This window comes from Odocoileus virginianus, chromosome 4 (genome assembly GCF_023699985.2).
Source record: "Odocoileus virginianus isolate 20LAN1187 ecotype Illinois chromosome 4, Ovbor_1.2, whole genome shotgun sequence".
Classification (NCBI taxonomy): domain Eukaryota; kingdom Metazoa; phylum Chordata; class Mammalia; order Artiodactyla; family Cervidae; genus Odocoileus; species Odocoileus virginianus.
In genome coordinates, this window is record NC_069677.1 from 8,023,178 (window position 1) to 8,044,726 (window position 21,549).

The following is a 21,549-nucleotide window of genomic DNA, read 5'->3' on the forward strand; positions in this document are numbered from 1 at the left end:
CTGTAAATTCTGGAAGATAAGATGCAGAGAAAACTGGGTTAAATTTAGCTGCCAGGTTCCTTGCTTTCAGCTAACCACCGCAATCTGGAGGTCTGGACAACCTCTTAATCCACCTACCTTTTGTTGTGATTTAGGAAATCAAGAGAGAAGTTACTTTTCCCTTTTGCTCACAATTTCCTGCCCTCAACTTGTGTTATTATTCTATCAAACCTTGCTCTCTTCTTAAAATCAACCAAGTTCCCTCTAATATCTTTCTTTTAAGTAAAGCTTTGCCTGACAACTTGAATCACACTGGCCTATAATCCATTGTTTCTCTGGGATATAACTTATCACATTTTATTAATTTTAAAATTAATAAATGATTTAAGCAACTTCCCTGGAGGCACAGAGGTTAAGACTCTGTGCTTCCACTGCAGGGGGCATGGGTTTGATCCCTGGTGGGGGAACTAAGATCCCACATACCATGAGGTATGGCCAGAGAGTAGAAAAAAAATTTTTTTTAAGTAAAAAATAAAATTAACAAATTATTTAAATTTAAGACAATATATTGTGGGATCTTTCCATGTCAGACACAGATCTATGAATATAAGATGTTCCGAGGGGACACAGATGGTATATGCTGGTCACTCAGTTGTGTCTTGACTCTTGATTCCATGGACTCTAGCCCACCAGGCTCCTTTGTCCACAGAATTCTCTAGGCAAGAATACTGGAGTGGGTAGCCATTCCCTTCTCCAGGAGAATCTTCCCAACCCAGGGATTGGGCCTGGGTCTCCTGCATTGGCAGGTGGATTCTTTACTGTCTGAGTCACCATGGTGGTCATGGATCTAAACCAAATAGGAGCTCATATATTTTAACTGTGAAAACAATGTGGAAAGAAAATTTGGTTCCTTGTAGTGCTTCCTACCATTTTTTTTCAGTCAGGGCACATTTAGAGAATACTAATATGTGTGTGTGACATGGGGTAAACGGCAGAGCCGGCCCAGGGGCCTTGGCTGCTCTGAGAATGGAAGGGATCACCATCTCAGTACACCTGTACCTTTTCTGCCACACACCAGTTGGGAGCTTATACAATGAAGCAAAAATTTCCCAGTGGTCCAATTTTAAACAGGGATGAGCTGTGGGGCCTATCTCATGTTGACCTATTAGACAAAAGAGCCAAATATTTAGATCTCTAAATAGCTAAAAGAAAAAAGACTCATAGACAGAGCTATGAGGAGGGAAGTTTTTTCCTTGGGAGATTTACTTATAAAAGGAAATATAATATAGAAATTAATCTTTTTTCAATAATAATATAGAAATACATCCTATTTCACTTTACTGCACAATGTCAACATTGGGTGAACAGTTTACCTTGGTCAATATTATATACAATGCAGAGACATGGCCTTGTGAAGGAAAGACAAACAGCGCTCTAATTTACCAGTATGCTGAATCATTCTACATTTTCATTCCAGTTCAGGACAATAAGATGATGCTGGTAAGAGTCAATAACTGGAATGCAAAGGTTTCTGATAGGGAAAATTAGGGAATCAAGATGATGACATAGCCTTAAAAGTAATAGTAACATTTATGTGGGAGAATATCAGTAGCTGGGTGAGCAAAATAACTCAGGACTTTAAGTAGAATCTCCTCAGTTTAGTGCATTTTATGGGGGCTTCGGGGTAGTGAATGAGTACAAAAAGAGCTAGAAAATATGCCAACATAAACTGTTTTAAGGAGGGAATTAGGTAACTTTAAAAAAAACTATTTGAATTTGGTAGGTTTCATCCTTTGCTTAGAGAACACTGGGGATAGAATAAACACATCAGCAGGTCTTGAGCAATTATACAAACAGATAAGAGAGCTCAAAACAAGTATTATTCAAGCTGTGACGTGCAGGATGAAGGAATAAAAAGACAAAGCATTCTGCAAAGAATTTAAACTCTCATGGTACATAAATTAAGTTTAAAAATAACTTAATTGAAGCCATTACCTTATCAAAAAACCTACTGAGCTTGACAGCATTGGAAGAACCTGCAGCTAAGTACCGTGGATTTGTGCAATCCTAGGAGATAAAACATAAGATCCACAATTAAATGTTAGGAAACATAAGCTTTTTGTTAGTCATTACTGTTCCTCTTGCACATTTCTATAATAAAATATTAGGCATCATACTCATAAAATATTCAAGTAATTTTTCAAATTATGATACACAGAGCAAAAGGAAAGTGCTAAAGGAAGACAAGGCCACTTACTCTTTGTTATTTAGGCAATTTTAGAGGACACTGACCAATGTATTCATCATCAAATAACTTCATAACGGAAGACAGGATTGGTAATGTCTTACTAACAACAAAACTAAGATACTACTTACGTGACTTACCTGTATTTACCTTGAAAAGCAGAAACAGAGCTATCAAAAATAAATAACACTTCACTATTTAATACTAGTTATTTACCAGTACTCATCTAACTTAAGTACTCTGAAGTTCTTGGGAAGAGTAGGAAGCATGAAAATAAGGAGTAAAGGAGTAACAGGAGAAAAAAACAGACAGAGCAGTTGCTGGGGCTCCTCACTCACCGAATACAGGCGCCACATCCGTGGTGGGCCGTAAAGATAACAGTAAACAAGAGATATACTGTGATAGTAACAAACAACAGATAATAAGTTTATTTTAAAATACCATTATTATTTTTAATAGTAATTAAATAAGAAACAACAGACATTACCAGAATAAAGAAGAGAAAATGGGGCTCTGAAAAGACAAAATAATCTGAAATAGTATAATGATAGTACATTCCAATGATTAGTAAAGATCTTAAATGGTTTACTATCCTTTTCCTGGAAATCCAATGTTGAATTGCCTTCACTTGTCAATAATGACTTGCCACCTCAAGAGACTGACTATGATTTTTACCTCAAATGCCACTTAAAACCCAACCATGGGGATATGATACAGGCTTCTTTGCCAGGACAGTATTTAATTTTTCAGTTATAAATCATCTGTGTTCCTTGGGACCTAATTATTGTTGGATTTATTCTGACTGTAATTTATTTGTAATTTATTCTGATAAATACCCACATGATTCCTTTCCAATATATTTTATAACAATCATCTATTTTACCAATATACAACATTTAAAGGCTCACGTTTTAAATTTTGGCTAGAAGCTAAAATACATTTTCCAAAACCTCAAAAGAAAAAAAGAGACTACAATAACTTTTCAAAGATTGTAGAGTAAAAGAAAAATCAGAGGTCTCAGAAGCCAGTAGGCTCTGAACCTGAGTATCTATCCCAGTATCTCTAGATTGTGTGACACTGGTTAGGTTACAAAACCTTTAGAGTTAAGCTTACTAATTTGTGAAATGGGGATAGCAATACTCATCTCATAGGATTTTTGTGAAAATTAAAGGAGATAATGCATGTCCAGGACTTCCCTGGTGGCTCAGATGGTAAAGCATCTGCCTACAATGCAGGAGACCCAGGTTCGATCCCTGGGTTGGGAAGATCCCCTGGAGAAGGAAATGGCAACCCACCCCAGTACTCTTGCCTGGAAAAATCCCATGGATGGAGGAATGTGGTAGGCTACAGTCCATGGGGTCGCAAAGAGTCGGACACAACTGAGCGACTTCAATTTCTTTCACTTTCTTAATGCATCTCCGGCACATAGCAGGTACTGAAATACTAGTTTCCTTCTTTCTTCATTCCAAGAAAATGCCATCAGATTGAATTTTTAGACACAAAAGCACTTAACATAATAAAAGATAATTCTATATATGGATTAAATAGACTGAAATATTGTGTAATACACTGTATTTGAAATAATGTTTGAACATTTATATAGTAGCTGGGGCGTATAAAAGACAAACCTTAAGTAGATATGTTTTACAAAACGGATATTGGTTACATAATCGTCAGACTGTTAAAAAGACTTCAGACGATTCCACATACAGCTAAAGTACTAAATAAAAAAATTAAATCAAACAAAAAACAAAACCTCTCCAAAACTTACTTCAACAATTTCAAGTTGACCAGGCTAGAGAAATCCTATAATTTTAGGATGAGAATTTTTGATCTCAAAGAACTATAAACTATCTGCTATTGATCATGACTGAGGGCAAAGCCTGAAAACTAATAGCTCTAAATGCTTGCCTAAGCTTGAGAAAGAAATCTTAACTAGGGAAGATGCTTCAGAATGATCACTTTGAAGTAAACACATAACAGAGAAAAATTTGTGCTAGACATGATAAGCCTGGTGGTGATTTAGTTGCTAAGTCATGTCCAACTCTTGCTACCATGGACTGTATCCTGCCAGGCTCCTCTGTCCATGGGCTTCTCCAGGCAAGAATACTGGAGTGGGTTGCCATATTCTTCTCCAGGGGATCTTCCCAACCCAGGAATCAAATTTGGGTCTCCTGCATTGCAGGCAGATTCTTTTCCGACTGAGCTATGAGGGAAGCCCACAACAAGCCTAGCAGGATTTAAAACAATAAGTAATCGCCTCCCTGTTTATAATTTAAACAATTTGCCTTCCCCCACCCCAAACACAAGATAGCTTTGATTCTATCTTTGAGGTAGACAATTATGTTAATTCTTACTGTTTAATAATGTTAAGTAAATTCATATAGGAACCAAAGACGTTAACATTAATACTGTTCAAATCAGTTTTTACTTGAGACTTTATATTTACTTGCTGAGTCTTTTTGACTGCTATCTCTTTTTGAAAAGCTTATCTAACTTTCCTCCTCATTTTTTTCTTCGCTGCATCCTCAAGACCCTCTTGCTGTTTCTTCTGTGCTCTGGAAAGTGTACGCTGATTGAAGGCTTTAAGTATGTTGTATGTGAACACTGTGGAGACCACGTGTGCCAAAGTACCACTATTTGAGTACCTTTACATCTTGTTAACAATTAAAGATGGCCCTGCCTTTGCAAGTAAAACAGGAAAAGCATATAGCTAGGTGATTGTCATAAACTCACAGCTACTGAAACAGATACATTCTAAAATACATTAAAAGTAATTGCTGGAACAAATTAAGCATATTGAATGGCAATTTTCCCTTTGGAAACAATGTTCAAAAAAGTAACCTCAGCACTTCTTCAAGAAAGATATTATATATTCTATGTAATAGGAATTCTTTGGACTATGATGGTGACTACCTGGGACATAATGCTGACAGCTGAGGAAAAAAAAGCACCTCCACTGCAAAGCAGATTGTTTAAAAAAAAAACAAAACAGTGGAATGTCAGGCAGAAGCTAACTCAGTTATGGCGGGTAGAGGTGGGGTTGAACCTAGCAGCGTTCACCAATGTTGAAAGACAGAAAAAGGGCATCAGAATAACCTGAGTCATTCGTTAAAATTACAGAGTCCTGGTCCTTCTGTCACACCTTATGAATAAAAAGCTCCAGTTGTAGGGCACTTATTCAAAAATTTTCACAAATACTGTTGGTAATAAGAATATGCAGTCAGGTTTGGGTACTTGGTGATCTAGATGATTTCTAATAATTCTTTCAGATCCAAGATTCTAAATGTTAGCTGAAGGATAATTAAGTGGAAAATAGGTTTAGTTGCAGAGCACAGGCTCTGGAGTTAGAGCACCTGGTTCCACTTGTGTAACCTTGGCTTCGTTACCCCTCTCTGCTTCTAGTCTTCATTTTTATTTTTTTTAATTCATTAATTTATCTATTTTACTTTACAATATGTATTGCTTTTGCCATACATTGACTTGAATCCACCATGAGTGTACATGTGCTCCCCATCCTGAACCCTCCTCCCACCCGCCTCCCCATCCCATTCCTCTGGGTCATCCCAGTGCACCAGCCCCGAGCACCCCTGTATCATGCACCGAACCTAGACTGGTGATTTGTTTCACATATGATAATTTACATGTTTCAATGCCATTCTCCCATATCATTCCGCCCTCGCCCTCTCCCACAGAGTCCAAAAGACTGTTCAACACATCTGTGTCTCTTTTGCTGTCTCACATATAGGGTTATCATTACCTTCTTTCTTCATTTTTAAAATGGAGATACGTATAGTACCTATCTTCTAGGGTTGATGCGACAATGATGCATGTGAGACAATGTACATAAAGTACTAAAACAGTGTGCCTGGCACCAATAAGTGCTTCATTAATGCTAGCCCTTAGTTGTATTAAACCAGCACCACCATGGCTGAAATACCAGTACACTGATATATTGCAGAAATCCTACTTGTGAACAATGACATATAAACCATGACTGAAACTGCTGGCCAGGATCATTCCCTCAGCAACACTAACTGGCTTATATGAGAACTTTCCTAGGCTTTTTAAAGTCTAGTTTTAATTGACCTAAATATCTCAAGAAGGGACTCAGTTCATGGTATAAATACATATAAGTATATATAAACTAATTCTTATGAAGCACTCCTAGTTTACAGTTTGTAACTTTCTCATTTGTATGTTTGTTTTCCCTTTAAGGTAAACTCTCTAGTTTAAGAAGCTAAGAGGCTTTTCTAAAGCAAGAATAAACAACGCACAGTATCAGTGACCACTCTTTGTCATCTTAATTATTTTGATTTTGGTGTGATTTTTGAAGATCTTTTCAAGAAAAAGCCTGTGATTTACATTACAACAAAGTCTGAACATTGCAACAGATCAGCACACAAGGAGGCTGTGCCCATCTCATAATCTGTATGGCTCCAGTCTTCACTACTGTTTGGACTAAAACCCAAATGCCTGATTCAAATATAAAGCTTCTTCTGTGAATATGTAATTTGTGAAGTCTTTGGTTTTGCCTTTTCCTGATAATAAAACAAGCATGCATTAGTGAAAATACACACCAAATTGATCTCTTCTGCATTGAAATCCTCAGCCAGGAAAGCAGTCCTAGTTAAAACTTCATGACGCTTGTTTTCATGAATCTGATCCAGTTTAGTCCCTATTACCAACAATGGGATTTGGTTATCAGCAAACTGTTCCCGGTCATAATCCCTGTGATAAATAATAATGAAGAGGTGAATAGAATTTACCTTTTCTGATGTAGATGTGTAATATTTAAATGTAACTAGCTTATACTATTTTACATATACTTCACTAACTCTTGCTCACCCATCACCTGTAAACCTACTTTTCTCCCAATTTCTTACACATGCCTGTTCATCTTTTAGTCCGTCTTCGCCATCTTTCAAGTTCCAACTATTAATTCAACTACTCAAAATTTGTCCCTGGGTCTTCTGGACTACTTGAATAAATTGAGAGCCCACTAGGTATATGAAAGTAGGCTGATTGACTTCCCCTAAAACTCTGTCTTCTAAGGCTAACAGCTCAGAAATTTTTCTGAGGAGATATAGACAGTGGATTCAAACCTCAGTGGACAGAAAACCCAGGAACCTAGCACGCAGTCAAGCCTTTGGCAGAGGGGAATGCCAAGCTTCTGGGTACCTTCTGGAGTACACATAAGCTTTACATCCACCATACTTATTTCTGCCTGTGAATAGCAAAGAAAAATAGATCATTTCAGGAAAATAAGAAATAGGAATGCTGAAGGCCAGAATAAATCAACCATAGCTGATGCTACTGCCTGGGGAAAGATGGATTCAACAAATGGAAAGGGAAAGAAACAGGAAACAGTTTAAATGTAAAATTAGTAAAAGGAAAGAATTAAGCAACAAATAGCTGTCTGCCCTGACATGAGAGCCATGGAGACAAAGAACAGGCAGTAAGAATCACTTGGGGTTGGTGGCCCTGGGTCACTCTATTGCTGAAAGGAACATAGAGCCCAATGTTATTCAGTTAATACAAATTCTACTCACGTATGAGAAATAAAACAGATTTTGATTTCTGACATAGCTCAGTTTATAACAGTCAGCAAAGTCTGGTTGCAACACCTTATGTCAATAAATCAATATTGCATAACCCAACAAATACAAACCAGGTGAACACAGCTTTTTCCTTCTTTTGGCATTACTTTCCTTTCTCTTTAAATAATCTAAATCTTGTGTATATGTGTCTATAAAATTACCAAATCTCTTTGCTCTTCACAATAATCTTACAGAGCCTCAGTTACTGTTCAGCCTTGGAGCTCAATTGTTTTGAACTATTTTACCTCCCATTTCATAAAAATGTTATCATTCTAATTACTGCATCAAAACCAATAACAGTTTGAGTTCAAGGCTTTTGTTTCTTCTTACCAACATCAATGCTGACTTAGGAGACATGGTCCAAAACTGAAAATTGCTTTATTAGAGAATAAAGTTCTTAAAAAAAAATAAGTATATGTTTATTTATTTGGTTGTACCAAGTTTTAGTTGCAGTGTGTGAATTCTTAGTTGAGGCATGTAGGATCTAGTTCCCTGACCAGGGATTGAACCTTGGGTTCCCTGCATTGGGAGTGTGAAGTCTTAGCTACTAGACTGCCAGGGAAGTCCCGAGAATAAAGCTTTGAAAGTGTCCTCCTTTAGGACTCCCCTCCCCATACTCTACCTTTGGCTTACATACAAATTTTTGTATGTATTTTAACAAACATCATCTTCGACACATATATTTTTTTGTCACTTGCAGTCTTTCATAATCTTTTGCAAGTTAACATACATATATTTATTGTATAAATGTAACATAACATATATGTTACATGAAATATATATATAAATATATACACACAATCTGTTCTCTCATTTCTTGTTTTAGCTTTCCTTTTCGCTCATTTTCTTTCATTAAATCTTATATCCAATTTGAAATTTGGTATGGAAATCCTTTTTTTCTTTTCAAATCATTAGGTAAAAAACAAATTAGGAATTTTATCATGAATGGATAAGCCTGATAATAACATCAAAAGAGGCAGATAACCAGGTTTTCATATTATATGTACAATACCACTTTGGCAAAAACAAAAAACCTTGCATCTTTCAGACTACTGTATTTATCTACCATTCTAGAGAAGATAAGAATTCAGAAAAACAAATAATTTGGAATGTGACACTCAGATACAAAAGTCATCCTCAACTAAACCCTCACAACATTATAACTAATTCAAAGTGAATCACGGATCTAGAAGGAAACCAAAAACTATAAAACTTCTAAAAGAAACACAGATTAGGCAAACAGTTGTTATACATGATTCTCAAAACACAATACATAAAGGAAAAAAAGAGAAACTAGACTTCACCAAAATGAAAAACTATTGTTTTGTGAGAGATACTGCTAAGAGAATGAAAAGACAAACTACAGACTGGGAGAAAATATTTGTTAATCAAACATCTTACAAAATGGTTATTTTGGAAGGTACATTCTTGTGACTGCTATAGCATTTCAAACCAATTGTGAAGTAATTTGGGCTTACCCATTTGTTACCAAGACTCCAGTTGGCACCAAATCCCTATTTAGAGCTTCCAATGACCAACGGTACAAGTTTTGGGATGACTTCTTATTTGTTAAGTCATGCACTAAAATAATACCTAAAATAATCAGAAAATAATGTCAATATTTTAACATTTCCTCTTCATTTCACAAGTGACAAAGCATTAGACTGCTTAATGAATGCATTCTGGTATGGCTAACAAACTCAAACATGATTATTTAAAAATTTCCTCTGTAAGTTCTTGCAAATAATTATTCACAAGTAATTAACTAAATTTTTTTCCTTGTCAGTTATATAACTTAAAAAAAAATTCTACAAGAGCTGACAAAAATTTCATTAAGCTCTTAGAATGTCTTTTTTTTCCTTCATTAAACACTTAATGAGTGCCTACTCTGCCTGGTCCTAATTAAAGAACTACTTCATCAATAAAAAGAATCAAAATTACTGTAAGTATAGAAGAAATTATATTCATTCAAAAAGATTATTTTTCTACACTATGCATCTGTCATACACACCATACATATACCTATTATTTACACTCATTAAAATATTTAATAATAAAAATTTATTTAAGTGGTATTGATTTAATTTAATACAAACTTCTATTCTTTAGCTGACAAGATGTTTTCTTGAAGGTTACCTGGACCTAATCAACTTAAAAGTCTAATCATTTAGTTCTCTGAATTAATGCCTAGCTATGTAAGCTTGCTCAATCTGTAAGAGATTTAGTTAAAACACAGCAAAAGAAATATGCCACAAGGAGACAGGAAAAGATAGTTAAGAAGTATAAACAGTAGAAAATAGATGGACTTTCTGGAGACTGAGGAAAACTGTAAAATATAATGAGGTTGAGAAGTACAATTAAATAGAATCAGCTAAGACCCTAGACAGAAAGGCAAAGCAGGTAATTATGATACAATATATACAATAGAGGAAATGTTTTAATGCCGAGTGAAATTTAGAGTCAAGAGACTATATGTTTTTAAACAAACCCCAACTCTTTTTATATTACCCAGATTCTACTGTGAAGAGAGAATGTGAAACTGATGATTCTTCCATCTTCAAGATGTAAGATATGTAAATATGAAAAAAGAAGGGCATGAGAGTTAGAATTATTTGGCTCCTCTAGGTTTTACAGACACTGTACAACTAAGGCGCTTGCGCAAGTTATAGTTGACTAGTTCCAGGTGGCTCAAGTTAAATCTGCATCTCTCCTGGCATCTGGAACAAATAGAGATCTGACACTGGCCCCTCGGTCCAACTGCATTCACTCTACCTTCCTCAATGAGGGGCTCTAATACGCATTAAGGAAACAGGGACAGACTTAAAAAGGAATCAAGAGCTACTGTTAAAAATCATAGCTAATATTTATTCAGTATTTATGTACTACATATTGTGCTTTCCATGTGTCATCTAATTTGATTTTCAGAACAGTTCTATGAAATAAGAATTATTATCTTTATTTTACACATGTGGAAATAGGCTCAGAGAGGCTGGTAAGTGGGACAGCCAGGATTTGAAATCAAGTAATCTGACAGTAAAAGACTGGAGGAAAGCAGAATAAAGTCACTTCAGGGCAAAGGAATGGCAGATACTTTCTCCTCTCCTTATTTCCTAGGTATAAATACCAACATATGAGTGGGTTTGGCTGGGGGAGTGAAAAATTACAAAGGCCTAAATGAGTTATTAGATGTTTTGAGGATCTCTATTTATGGCTTTTGAGTTTTTAAGGGCACTGAGCACCCTTTTCCTTATGTCCCTTCTTTCATTTGGGCTGAGAGTCCATGCTTTGTAGATTATGAGCTAGAAAGGACACAGTGAGGCCCAAAGGAAAGAAGTAAGGGTGACAGCTGATCAGAATATGTGCTAAATCTTTAAAAACAGAAAGCGAGGGACACTTTACAAGTCTCCTTTAGGGATTATCAGCCTCAATCATCAAGTGGGAAGAGTTAGGATATTGAGAGAAGAAAGTTATTGCTAAGAACAGACTGTATATTTGAATAGAATGATCCTTATGCTCTGTTTCTTAGAAAACTAAGGATGGTAGATTGAGTAAAGAACCTTATGTGCTTCTAACAAGAGAAATCTTCCAGAGGTAGGCTCAAAGAACTCAGAAACTGATTTTTCTCTTTTTTTAAAAATTAAAGTATCATTGATACTTTGTTATCAATGTTATAACAATGTTATCAATCAATACTGTGTTAGTTTCAAATGGACAGCAAAGTGATTCAGATATATTTATACATATATACATATATATATGAAATTCTTTTCCATTATAGGGTTATTACAAGATATTGAATATAGTTTTCTGTGCTATACAGTGGGACCTTATTATTTATCTATTTTATACGTAGTATTTGTATCTGCTAATCCCAAATTTATAATTTATCCCTCCCCACCTTTCTCTTTGGTAATCATAATTTTGTTTTCTGTGTCTGTGATTTCCCTATTAAGATTTTTCTTAACAGGGATTATTTTTTAAGAAGCAGAAATGTATCTCAGTCTTACCTGTAAAACTAACACAGCGTATATGAAATTACTTCAATAATATTCAAGGAAGATACAAATCACTAATGGATAGTAGGTATAAAAAAGATAACCAAATAAATATGGATTTAGATGGATTTCTTCAGTACTTACTAAGTTTACAACTCAGAATTCCATGAAGTTTCTAGGGTTTGAATAGTCCTTAACTTTATTATTTATTTATAATTTTTATCCTAATTCTTTCTCAAAAAGATCAAACAGCAAAAGTGTCATTTATCCAAACTTCTCTTTGCCAAATCAGATTGATACCAATGTTGACAAGTCGTTTGACCAGTATAATAAACCAGGCCTCATTTCTTTCTCTCCTGCTCTTTAACATTAGTCACCTAACACTATACCAGTCTTATATGTTTTTTCACTTATATATTCTATTAATACATGCTATTATCATGTACTTTATCATGTATTATGATATCATATACTAATGTCACCATCTTTAACTATTTTGTTTCATTTATGAATATTTTGTTTCTTCAGTTAGATTGTGACACTTTCAGATAGAATTCTGAGTTAAATAGGACACAGGTCTGATACAACTAACACAACTCATCCTGTACTCTATAGTATGTATCCAGTGACAAGAGCCTTCTCTACTTTTTGTAGTATCTACAAAACCTTATGATATGGGAGATAAGATATTGAAAGAGGAATATAAGTAATGAAGATGGTACTGAATAATTACAATGCTTACCTATTATTGAATGAGATCTAAGTATAGTATAAATGAAGTCCAATTAATAACTAAGCATCTATCAGAAAGGAAGGGTAAGATGCTAAATCTGTTGGTATATCAATCAAAGAGAAGCTGAAATTATATTTCACAGTAAAAAAAAAAGGTAAAAACTGAATTTAAAAAAGATTAAAAAAAAAAAAAAAACAACCACAGGTAAATCACAGGTGCCTATAGTTCAGTTCCTTGACACAGAGTAGGCACTCTATGAACTGCAATCATGTCCTATTACATACTTCTATCTGGAAGTCTGTTCCAGGTATTTGTACGTAACTGGATGAAATTTCTGCACCCCTGAAAACATCCTTAGGTAGCTTTTATAATTACATAGGCCTCTCTCTAAGGAGCAGACAAAAGAAATCTCAGTATCTCTGTGACATCTGGCTTAGACCATGAGACTCCTAATGGTATATACTCAGTTGACTAAAGCAAAAGCAAGCACTCCCAGGGGACAGTGTTTTGAAAGTTCCATGTTTTATGTCAAGTACCTAAAATACAATTTTATGTCTCAATATTTAGTTTATGACAATAATGTAAACAGAAGTACTTAGACAAAGCAAATATCTAATGTTCTGAAATACATAGTCAGAATCTAGAAAACACAAACTGGAATGTGTTATGCAGATTTAAGAGCTGTGAATATACTATATCTTTCTTAAACTGAGTCCAGCATTCCACATCAGATGATCTGAGACCACTAAAATATGGTAAAAATAAAAAAAGCTTTACCATTTACAGAGTTGTAGAATACTGCTCTTGTGCTTTTCACACTGCTGGCACTGCCCACAGAGCCTCCAACATCCCATAATTCTATATAGTAGGTCTTCTCTTCTGGAGTTCCTTCTTTGTAGTCATGAACCTAACAAATCAATCCATCAGAATAATTATTATAGCCACTAAGAAAACTGGTAAGCCTCCTCATTCCAGCTTAAAGCACTGGACCTTTCCATATCAGCAGCTTGCCCCCTGACTCTGATTACCACCTCCCGTCTTTTCAGCTTCTCTCTACTACACCAACTCTAATAATAATCTCCGACCCCAAAGGTTCCTATAGCTCATTGTTCCTAACATCTTCCGAAGTTCTCCCTTCCACTTCCAAATCTTCACTTCCTTCCTAACAAAGCAAAAATTCCACGATTTGTCATTTTTGTCACTCCTACCTCACCCCCCAACATAGTATTCACCAAACAACATTTCAATCTTGATTATATCCACCTTTTCCTGTATTCCATGTCTGCGACTGAATATAATGTTCAGAAAAATATAAATTCAAGCTAACTGGATTCACTTTAAATTCCAGTCTACCTTTGAAGCTGTCCTTTAGTCAGTTCCATAGTCGATTTCTACTTTTCCTCTCCTAGATAACTATTTCACACTTACTCCTCTTTTTCAAATTTCCTATAACTCTCTCCTATCCTCAAGCACAGCTAATAAGTTTGCTTCCCCAAACAGAAGCAATCAGAAAAGAATGTCTACAACTTGCTCTTCCCTTATCTACTCTCTGCATCTGTACCCATATAATCTGCTTTCCTGGCAGCTCTTATAGATAACTGTCTGTGTTCCTAAGGCCAAATCCCCTTCTTAAGCATGAAATCCCATTTCTTCTTTCTTATCAAAGAGGTAGTTCTATCAATTCTCTTTTTCATCATCACATTTTCCCTCTCTGTTCGATAATTCCCATCATCAAACAAACATGCCATAATTTTTCCCATCTTAAAACTTGACTCATGTCTTCCCTGAGCTACCATACCACTTCTCTATTACTTTTTATAACAAAAGCCCTCCAAAGAGTTGTCTCTTCTCAACTGTCTCTGGTTCTTTTCTTTACATTCTGTTTTGAACCCATTCCTGTCATAACTTTTGACCCAATCACCCCACTGAAGTGTTCCTTATCAAGGTCACTAATAGTCTCCATATTGCTAAATCCAATGATCAATGAACAGTTTTCATCTTACTCTACTATCTGATAAAACTAATCATTCCTCTTTCAGTACTTTTTTCACTTAACTTATAGGATATCATACTGTTCTGCTTTTTACTGTCTCCATTTGGGTTGTCCTCAACTCTCTAACCTCTAATTGTTAGAGTATTCCAAGGTTTAGTTCTTGAGTCTCTATAAACATCTGCTTTTTTGACAATATTATCTAACCTTATGATTTAAAATGTCATAAATATGTTGATGAGCTTCCCTGGTGGCTCAAATGGTAAAGAATCCACCTGCAATATACATCCGTGCTGGATCAGTCCGTTCTACCTCAGACTTATCAGTCCATATCACCAGATTACAATTAGGATGTCTAAAAGGCATCTCAAATTTTAAATATTTAAAAATTATATCCCAATCTTCCTCCCAAAACCATTCTTCTCCCATTTTCTCTGCTTCAGTAAGAGGCAATTCTAGCCTTCTAGTTACTTGAAGGACCAAAAACTTAAGATTGAATTCTTAACTTAAAACTTAACTCCTCTCATACTACATATCTGATTTGTCAGCAAATCCTGTTGCTTTTGTCTTAGAAATATATTCAAGACTCATTCATTTCTCACCATCTCTACTATTAACACCCTCAAGACCTCTACCTCTTTGCCTGAATTAATGTAATCATCTAACTGCTCTCCCCACTAGAGCCTCAGTGACTCACTTTCCCACCACTCTTCATTTGTTTTGCATATAGTAGCTAGAGTGACCATTTCAAAATGCAACTTAGGTCATATCCCCCTTCAGTTCAAAACTCTCCAATGATGTTTACTCAGAGTAAACTCTAAAATTTCTCTCTTATGGTCTAGACTTTATAAGCATTTATTGCTTGTACCATATTATTACTCAGAAATGAAATCTGATATATGGCAACTCTATCTATTAGAATATAGACAAGAACCAGATTATAACATGGTGGTTCAGGGGTGTACATCGGAATCTTTTAAGAATTTGTCTTTTCTAGAAATATACATGCCAACAAAGGCAAAAAAATAAACAAGTGGGACTGCATCAAATAAAAGAGCTTCTATACAGCAAAGGAAACAAGCAACAAAGTGAAAAAGCATCCTATGGAATGGGATAAAATATTTGCAAATCATATATCTGATAAAGGGTTAATATCCAAAATATACAAAGAAATCATACAATTCAATAGCAAAAACACCCCCAAACAACCCAATTTTAAAAATGGACAGAGTTTTTCAAAGAAGACAAATGGTCAATGAATACCTGAAAAGTTGCTCAATATCACTAATCAGAAGGGAAATGCAAATCAAAGGTATGAGACAGCACCTCCTATCTTTTAATATGGCTGTTACCAAAAAGACAAAGAGATAATGAGTGTAGGCAAGGATGTGGAAAAAAGGGAACCCTTGTGCACTGCTGATGGCAATGTAAACTGGTTCAGCCACTATGGAAACAGAATTAACATTCCTCAAAAAGTTAAAAATAGAACTACCATATAAACTAGCAATTCCACTTCTGGGTATATATCCAAAGGAAATGAAAACAGGATGCTGAAGAGATTATCTGCAATCTCATGTTCTACTTCACAACAGTCAAGACATGACAACAATTCAAGTGTCTGTTAATGGATGATGAATGAATAGAGAAGATAGGATATAAAACTGTGGGAAGCGAATATTCTTCCATTATTCAACCATGAGAAAAAAGGAAATCCTGCCATTTGCAACAACATAGTTGGATCTTGAGGGAATTATGCTAAGTGAAATAAGCCAGACTGAGAAAAAAAAAAAATACTGCATGCTATCACTTATATGTGGAATCTGAATAAAAGGCTAAACTCATAGAAACAGAAAACAGAAAAGTGTTTGCCAGGAGTTGCAGAGGTGGGGGAAATAGGGAGAATTTGGTAAAAAGGTGTAAATTTTCAGCTCTAAAGTAATAAGGTCTGAGGATATACAATGTGGTTGAGTGTAGTTGGGAACACTCTACTGTATAACTGAAATATGCTAAGAGAGCAGAATGTAAATGTTCTCACCAAATAAATAATAAACATGTGACATGATGGATGTGCTAATTAACTGGATGGGAGGAATCCTTTCACAATGCATAAGAATATAGTATATCATCACAATAAACACTTTAAATATCTTATAATTTTGTTAATTATATCTAAACAAAGTTGAAAAAAAGTCCTTAAGAAAAAAAAAGAAATATACATGCCAGACTTACTGAATCAGTTACTTTTGGGTCCAGTCTTCAGCATGCATAATTTGAAAATTCTCCAAATGATTTTGCTATAACCCCAAGGAATTAAGAATCACTGATTTTATAGAAAGTCAGAACTATTTTGGTATCAGGAGGCCTAGACCATACTCCTTGACTGTTACTGATAATCCCTGATATCTTTGAGTCTCAGTTTCCTTGCTTATAAAATTAAAATGAAGAAGTTATATTATGTGCATCAAATGGCTCTGAAATAAAAAGTAAGACAGCTGAGTAGAATGAACTGGGAGATTGGGATTGACATACATACACTACTGATACTATGTTTAACACAGATGAGAATCTACTGTACAGCACAGGGAACTCTATTCGGTGTTCTGTGGTGACCCAAATGGGAAGGAAATCCAAAAAGAGATACATGTATACATACAGCTTATTAACCCTGCTATAGAGTAGAAATTGGGCTTCCCTGGTGCTCAGCTGGTAAAGAATTCACCTGCAATGCAGGAGACTCCAGTTCGATTCCTGGGTTGGGAAGATTCCCTGGAAAAGGGATAGGCTACACACTCCAGTATTCTTGGGCTTCCCTGGAGGCTCAGATGGAAGACCTGAGTTCTATCCCTGGGTCAGAAAGATCACTTGGAGGAGAGCAGGCAACTCACTTCAGCATTCTTGCCTGGAGAATCCCACAGACAGATTCCTGGCGTACTGCAGTCTACGGGGTCGCAAAGAGTGGAAGACAACTGAGCAACTAAGTGGAGCATAGCACAGGGCAGAAACTAACAACATTGTAAGGCAGCTATACTCCAATAAAAATCAATTTTAAAAAGAGAGCTGAGTAGTTAAAATATATATCATAAAATACATGTACTATATTTCACAGAATGCTTCATACTTTTTACTTATTCATATTTTTTTTAGATCCAAATTGCTTTGTCCAAGGAAAATTTTAAATAAATAAGATATTCTACAGATAGTCACAATGACATTAAGAGAAGACAATGATTAGAATGGCAACAAAGAGGATAGGAAACACAAATGGCAATAGCAAAATCACAGTAGCTGTGGACCACTGTGGATAACAGAAAGTAATTCTGTAGAATGTGATAAAAGTTATCACTATTTTGCAATTATATGGCATAAATAACAGATAATAAATGATCATGTTAAATCATCAATAAAAAGATCAAACTACATGAATTCTGTTTTGAAAGCAAGAAAATGTTTAATACATTTTATCAAGATTTCTAAGCATAACCACTGAAAGGAACAATATGAGCTATTATAAGGTATTAGTTATCTGGTATCAAAAAGCTCAACACTTTGATGAAGTTCTCTTGATCCTGCCACCTTCCCTGGCTTCAAAACCAACCAGCGCTGGTTAGGTACTCCTCCTATTTGCTCCCATAACATGCTGCACAGTTCTATCATTTCACTAACCACACTGTCATTTATCTGCCAGTATCTCTTCTATTAGATTCCTAAGCTTAAGAGCAGGAACTATATTATTCAACTTTGTAAGCCTAGAACATAGCATGATACCTAGCACATATTAGATACTTGGATATACTTGGTTAAATCAAGGAAAAGATTCAGGGTGTCTCATCCTCTAAGGTTTTATTATATTCTGTTTATTATTTTACTGAATTCCAGTGCTTCTCAAGTACAGTTTTGAGAACAAACTAAATTAGAACCAATAGGAAGGCTTATTAAAAAAAAATAATTCTTGGACAACTCCCGATGCCTCCAGGGTGGGGCTCAAAAATCTGAATTTTGAAAGATAGCTCCCTAGGTGATTCTGATACATAATTAAGTTGGACAACCATTTAAGTACATCACTTTTGTCTCTAATGGTATTTCAAATGTCTAATGTTGCCTCCCCTAAATGACTGTACCTCCTTCCATAACAGCCACCATGTAACACAATTTCCAGGTAGCATGCCCTCCTAGACTTGCAATGTACCACGTCTGTTAGGCAGTTCCCTTCTGGCAGTACATACTCCCAAACTGGACTGACCTACTCATCTGTACTCTTCACTACAAAATACTTTCCTTAATCAAAACTTTTCATGTTTCCTTCCAGAGTTAGAAGAGAAGATGCCCTTCTTCCTTTCCAAACTGCTGAATTAAACTAAGTTTAACTTACTTCAAATGTAACGAGTCCTAAGAACTTTAAATCACAGCTTGCAGCTATGACATTATATCTTTTATACAGGTGAGTGATCTCCAACGGAAAGCGTGACATTATAACAAGTATTGCTCTTGACACAGTAAGTGGTACCTTGCTGCTATTCTAAGAGTTCAACATGATGGAGGGTAATGCCAAACTCTAAGAAATGTGTTTTATATTTAAATCAGGTCATCAGGGATCCAATACTTAGTCATGACAGACTTTACAGCTACAGAAGGAACAGTTTTCCTCAACAGGCAGCAACAGTAAGTGCTGATCATCAAATGGGAAAAGGAGCCATACTGTAACTTTGGTACTTCTCACTTACTCACCTCTTTACTTTTTATTGGAAACCAAATCAAGATCAAGTATAACAGGTTTTGTCTCATTTGAAGAGTTTATTCATTGTTTGTAATTTTTAAAAAGAAGAAATAAATTTAGTAAAGAAAATGATACACACCAGGAAAGAGCAGTATATGTTTTAAATGTTCTTTAATAAGTTTGTTTGATATGTGTGCCTGTAAACTATTATTAAAGACGGCAGGAAGGTAGGTGTCTTAGGAGACAGTCGGGAGAAAAGACAGAAGGATAGATAAAAGTCAACAATGTGAGTGTATCAGGGAAGCAGGAATTGAATTTACCTCATTCTTCACAGTGTCTGATACCTAGGAGGTATGCAATATATATATTGAATGAACAAATGAATGAATGAATGAATATCATGAAGGTTTCTGCTAACTGTTTTGCCTTCAGCCACATTCATTTCCTCTATTAAAAAACACAAAACCCTCACTTTCCCCTTCTATTCTGTACTCACTTGCTCCTTTACTTAACTTCTAAACTTTGTGAAAGATTGATTTAAACCTCTGTCTATATTTTCTCTCTGCCTACTCACATCATTTGGTTTCTATTAACATTTCATTGCATTTTAAAAGGTCAGCACTAACTGTCATTACCAAATGCAGGCCTCAGTCATCATCTCTATACTACTTCACACTAAAATGCAATCCCTCCTTCATGAGTCTCGGCTCTTTTTCGCTCTTGTGGTTTTCCATCACTTGGCTATCCCTCCTCTCTTCCTTTCTCTGAACCCGCTTTTCACCATCAACTCAGTAAAGATACCTCAAGGCTCTCCCTCAGCTCTTCTCTTTCTAAATTTTCCTTTCTGAAAACCTCCTCAGCTCTCACGGTTCAAGATTATCCCCACAGAGAGGATTCCGTCTCAGAATTCTCTCTTGAGCTTCAGCAAGTCAAATGCTTTCTCGGCAGCTTCAGGTGGATAGCTCATAGATCCTGCCATTCATCACGTCCAGAGTAGAATTTCCATTTCCTTCTCTTTCACCTGTAATATATATCCCCCTTCTTAAGGAACAGTCCAGCTGTCTGTTGCCCAGGCTACCCATTCAATCATTAACACTAAGTATAATTTTCTGTTCCTCACAAGCACTTCACTTTTTCTCATTAACTGCTGTAACACTTATATTCTATATAAGAGCTATTCCACAGAACTTTCTGTGATGATGGAAATGTCAAATATAATAATTACCAGCAATATGTGAGTTCTGAGCACTTGAAATGTGGTTAGTTCAACTAGACAACTAAATTTTTAATTTTAGTTCATTTAAATTTAAATCTTCACATGAATCTACTCATTACTATATTTAACAACACCAGAATACCTCTTCTTAATACCATTCTGGAACAAAAGGTAGTACAGAGTAGTGAACAAAAGCACAGACCCTTGAACCAGACTGTCTGCGTTAGAATTCCATTTCCATTACTTTCTGGCACTGTGATTATGAACAAAGCAGTTAAGAAGTAGCCGCAGCTACTTCATGTGTCAGATAGAGGAGCTAACAGTATCTACCTTGACAGGCTGTGAGCATTAAGGGTCATGGATTAGTATATTAAATAGGTGCTTAGTCAAAGTAAGCACTAAAAAAATTGTTAGCAATCATTCAATAAATCTATTATTTTAAAGATCATTTATATAAACCCTTGGCCCACCTACTAGTTCCCACCTCATATTCTTAGTGTTAAGATGACTGCCTCTAAAAAATTTTTTTCTCCCTACTGCTTGCATATTGTTATGATGCCCAAGAGGAATTCAATAAATACTGATTGTATGCAATGTGTAAATTAAGAGTTAAAAATCCCATTAAACTAGAAATGACAAATCAATTTCCTTATTTATAGTTTGTGAAAATATTAAATTCTGTAAGTCTTACTTTCATAATTAAGCACAACCATGCATTATATTGGTCCCATTAGACTTCAGGCAACAAAATAAGAACACAGTAATGAATGAAGAATACCACAAAATAAAACTTTTCTCCTTTTTGCCTTCAATTCAGTTATGAACATCTCTGCAGTGCATACTAAATCCAAAAAGTTAATAGTTATTGAGAACATACTTTCGATCCCTGGATTGTGAAGATCCCCTGGAGAAGGGAATGGCTACCCATTTCAGTATTCTGGCCTGGAGAATTCCATGGACTGTATAGTCCATGGGGTCACAAAGAGTCAGATATGACTGAGCGACTTTCACTTTCACTCACATACTTCAACATCATTAGCTTCATTCAGCACTTGAAATTAAACAATTATATTATCA

General features: G+C 35.5%; 1 protein-coding gene and 1 non-coding gene across 2 annotated transcripts in view; one reads left to right on the top strand and one right to left on the bottom strand.

The window, feature by feature from the left end:
• RABL3 (RAB, member of RAS oncogene family like 3) overlaps positions 1–21,549 on the bottom strand; it is a 37,613-nt gene that overhangs the window by 3,206 nt on the left and 12,858 nt on the right. The window contains exons 3-6 of the mRNA XM_020911426.2: positions 13,330–13,459; positions 9,303–9,417; positions 6,805–6,955; positions 1,975–2,046 (exon numbers count right to left, since the gene is read on the bottom strand). Coding sequence (XP_020767085.1) covers positions 1,975–2,046; positions 6,805–6,955; positions 9,303–9,417; positions 13,330–13,459 — 468 coding nt within the window. The remainder of the gene's footprint in view (positions 1–1,974; positions 2,047–6,804; positions 6,956–9,302; positions 9,418–13,329; positions 13,460–21,549) is intronic.
• On the top strand, positions 3,418–3,489 carry TRNAC-ACA (transfer RNA cysteine (anticodon ACA)). Its single transcript has one exon. It is a non-coding gene; the product is annotated as a tRNA-Cys (tRNA).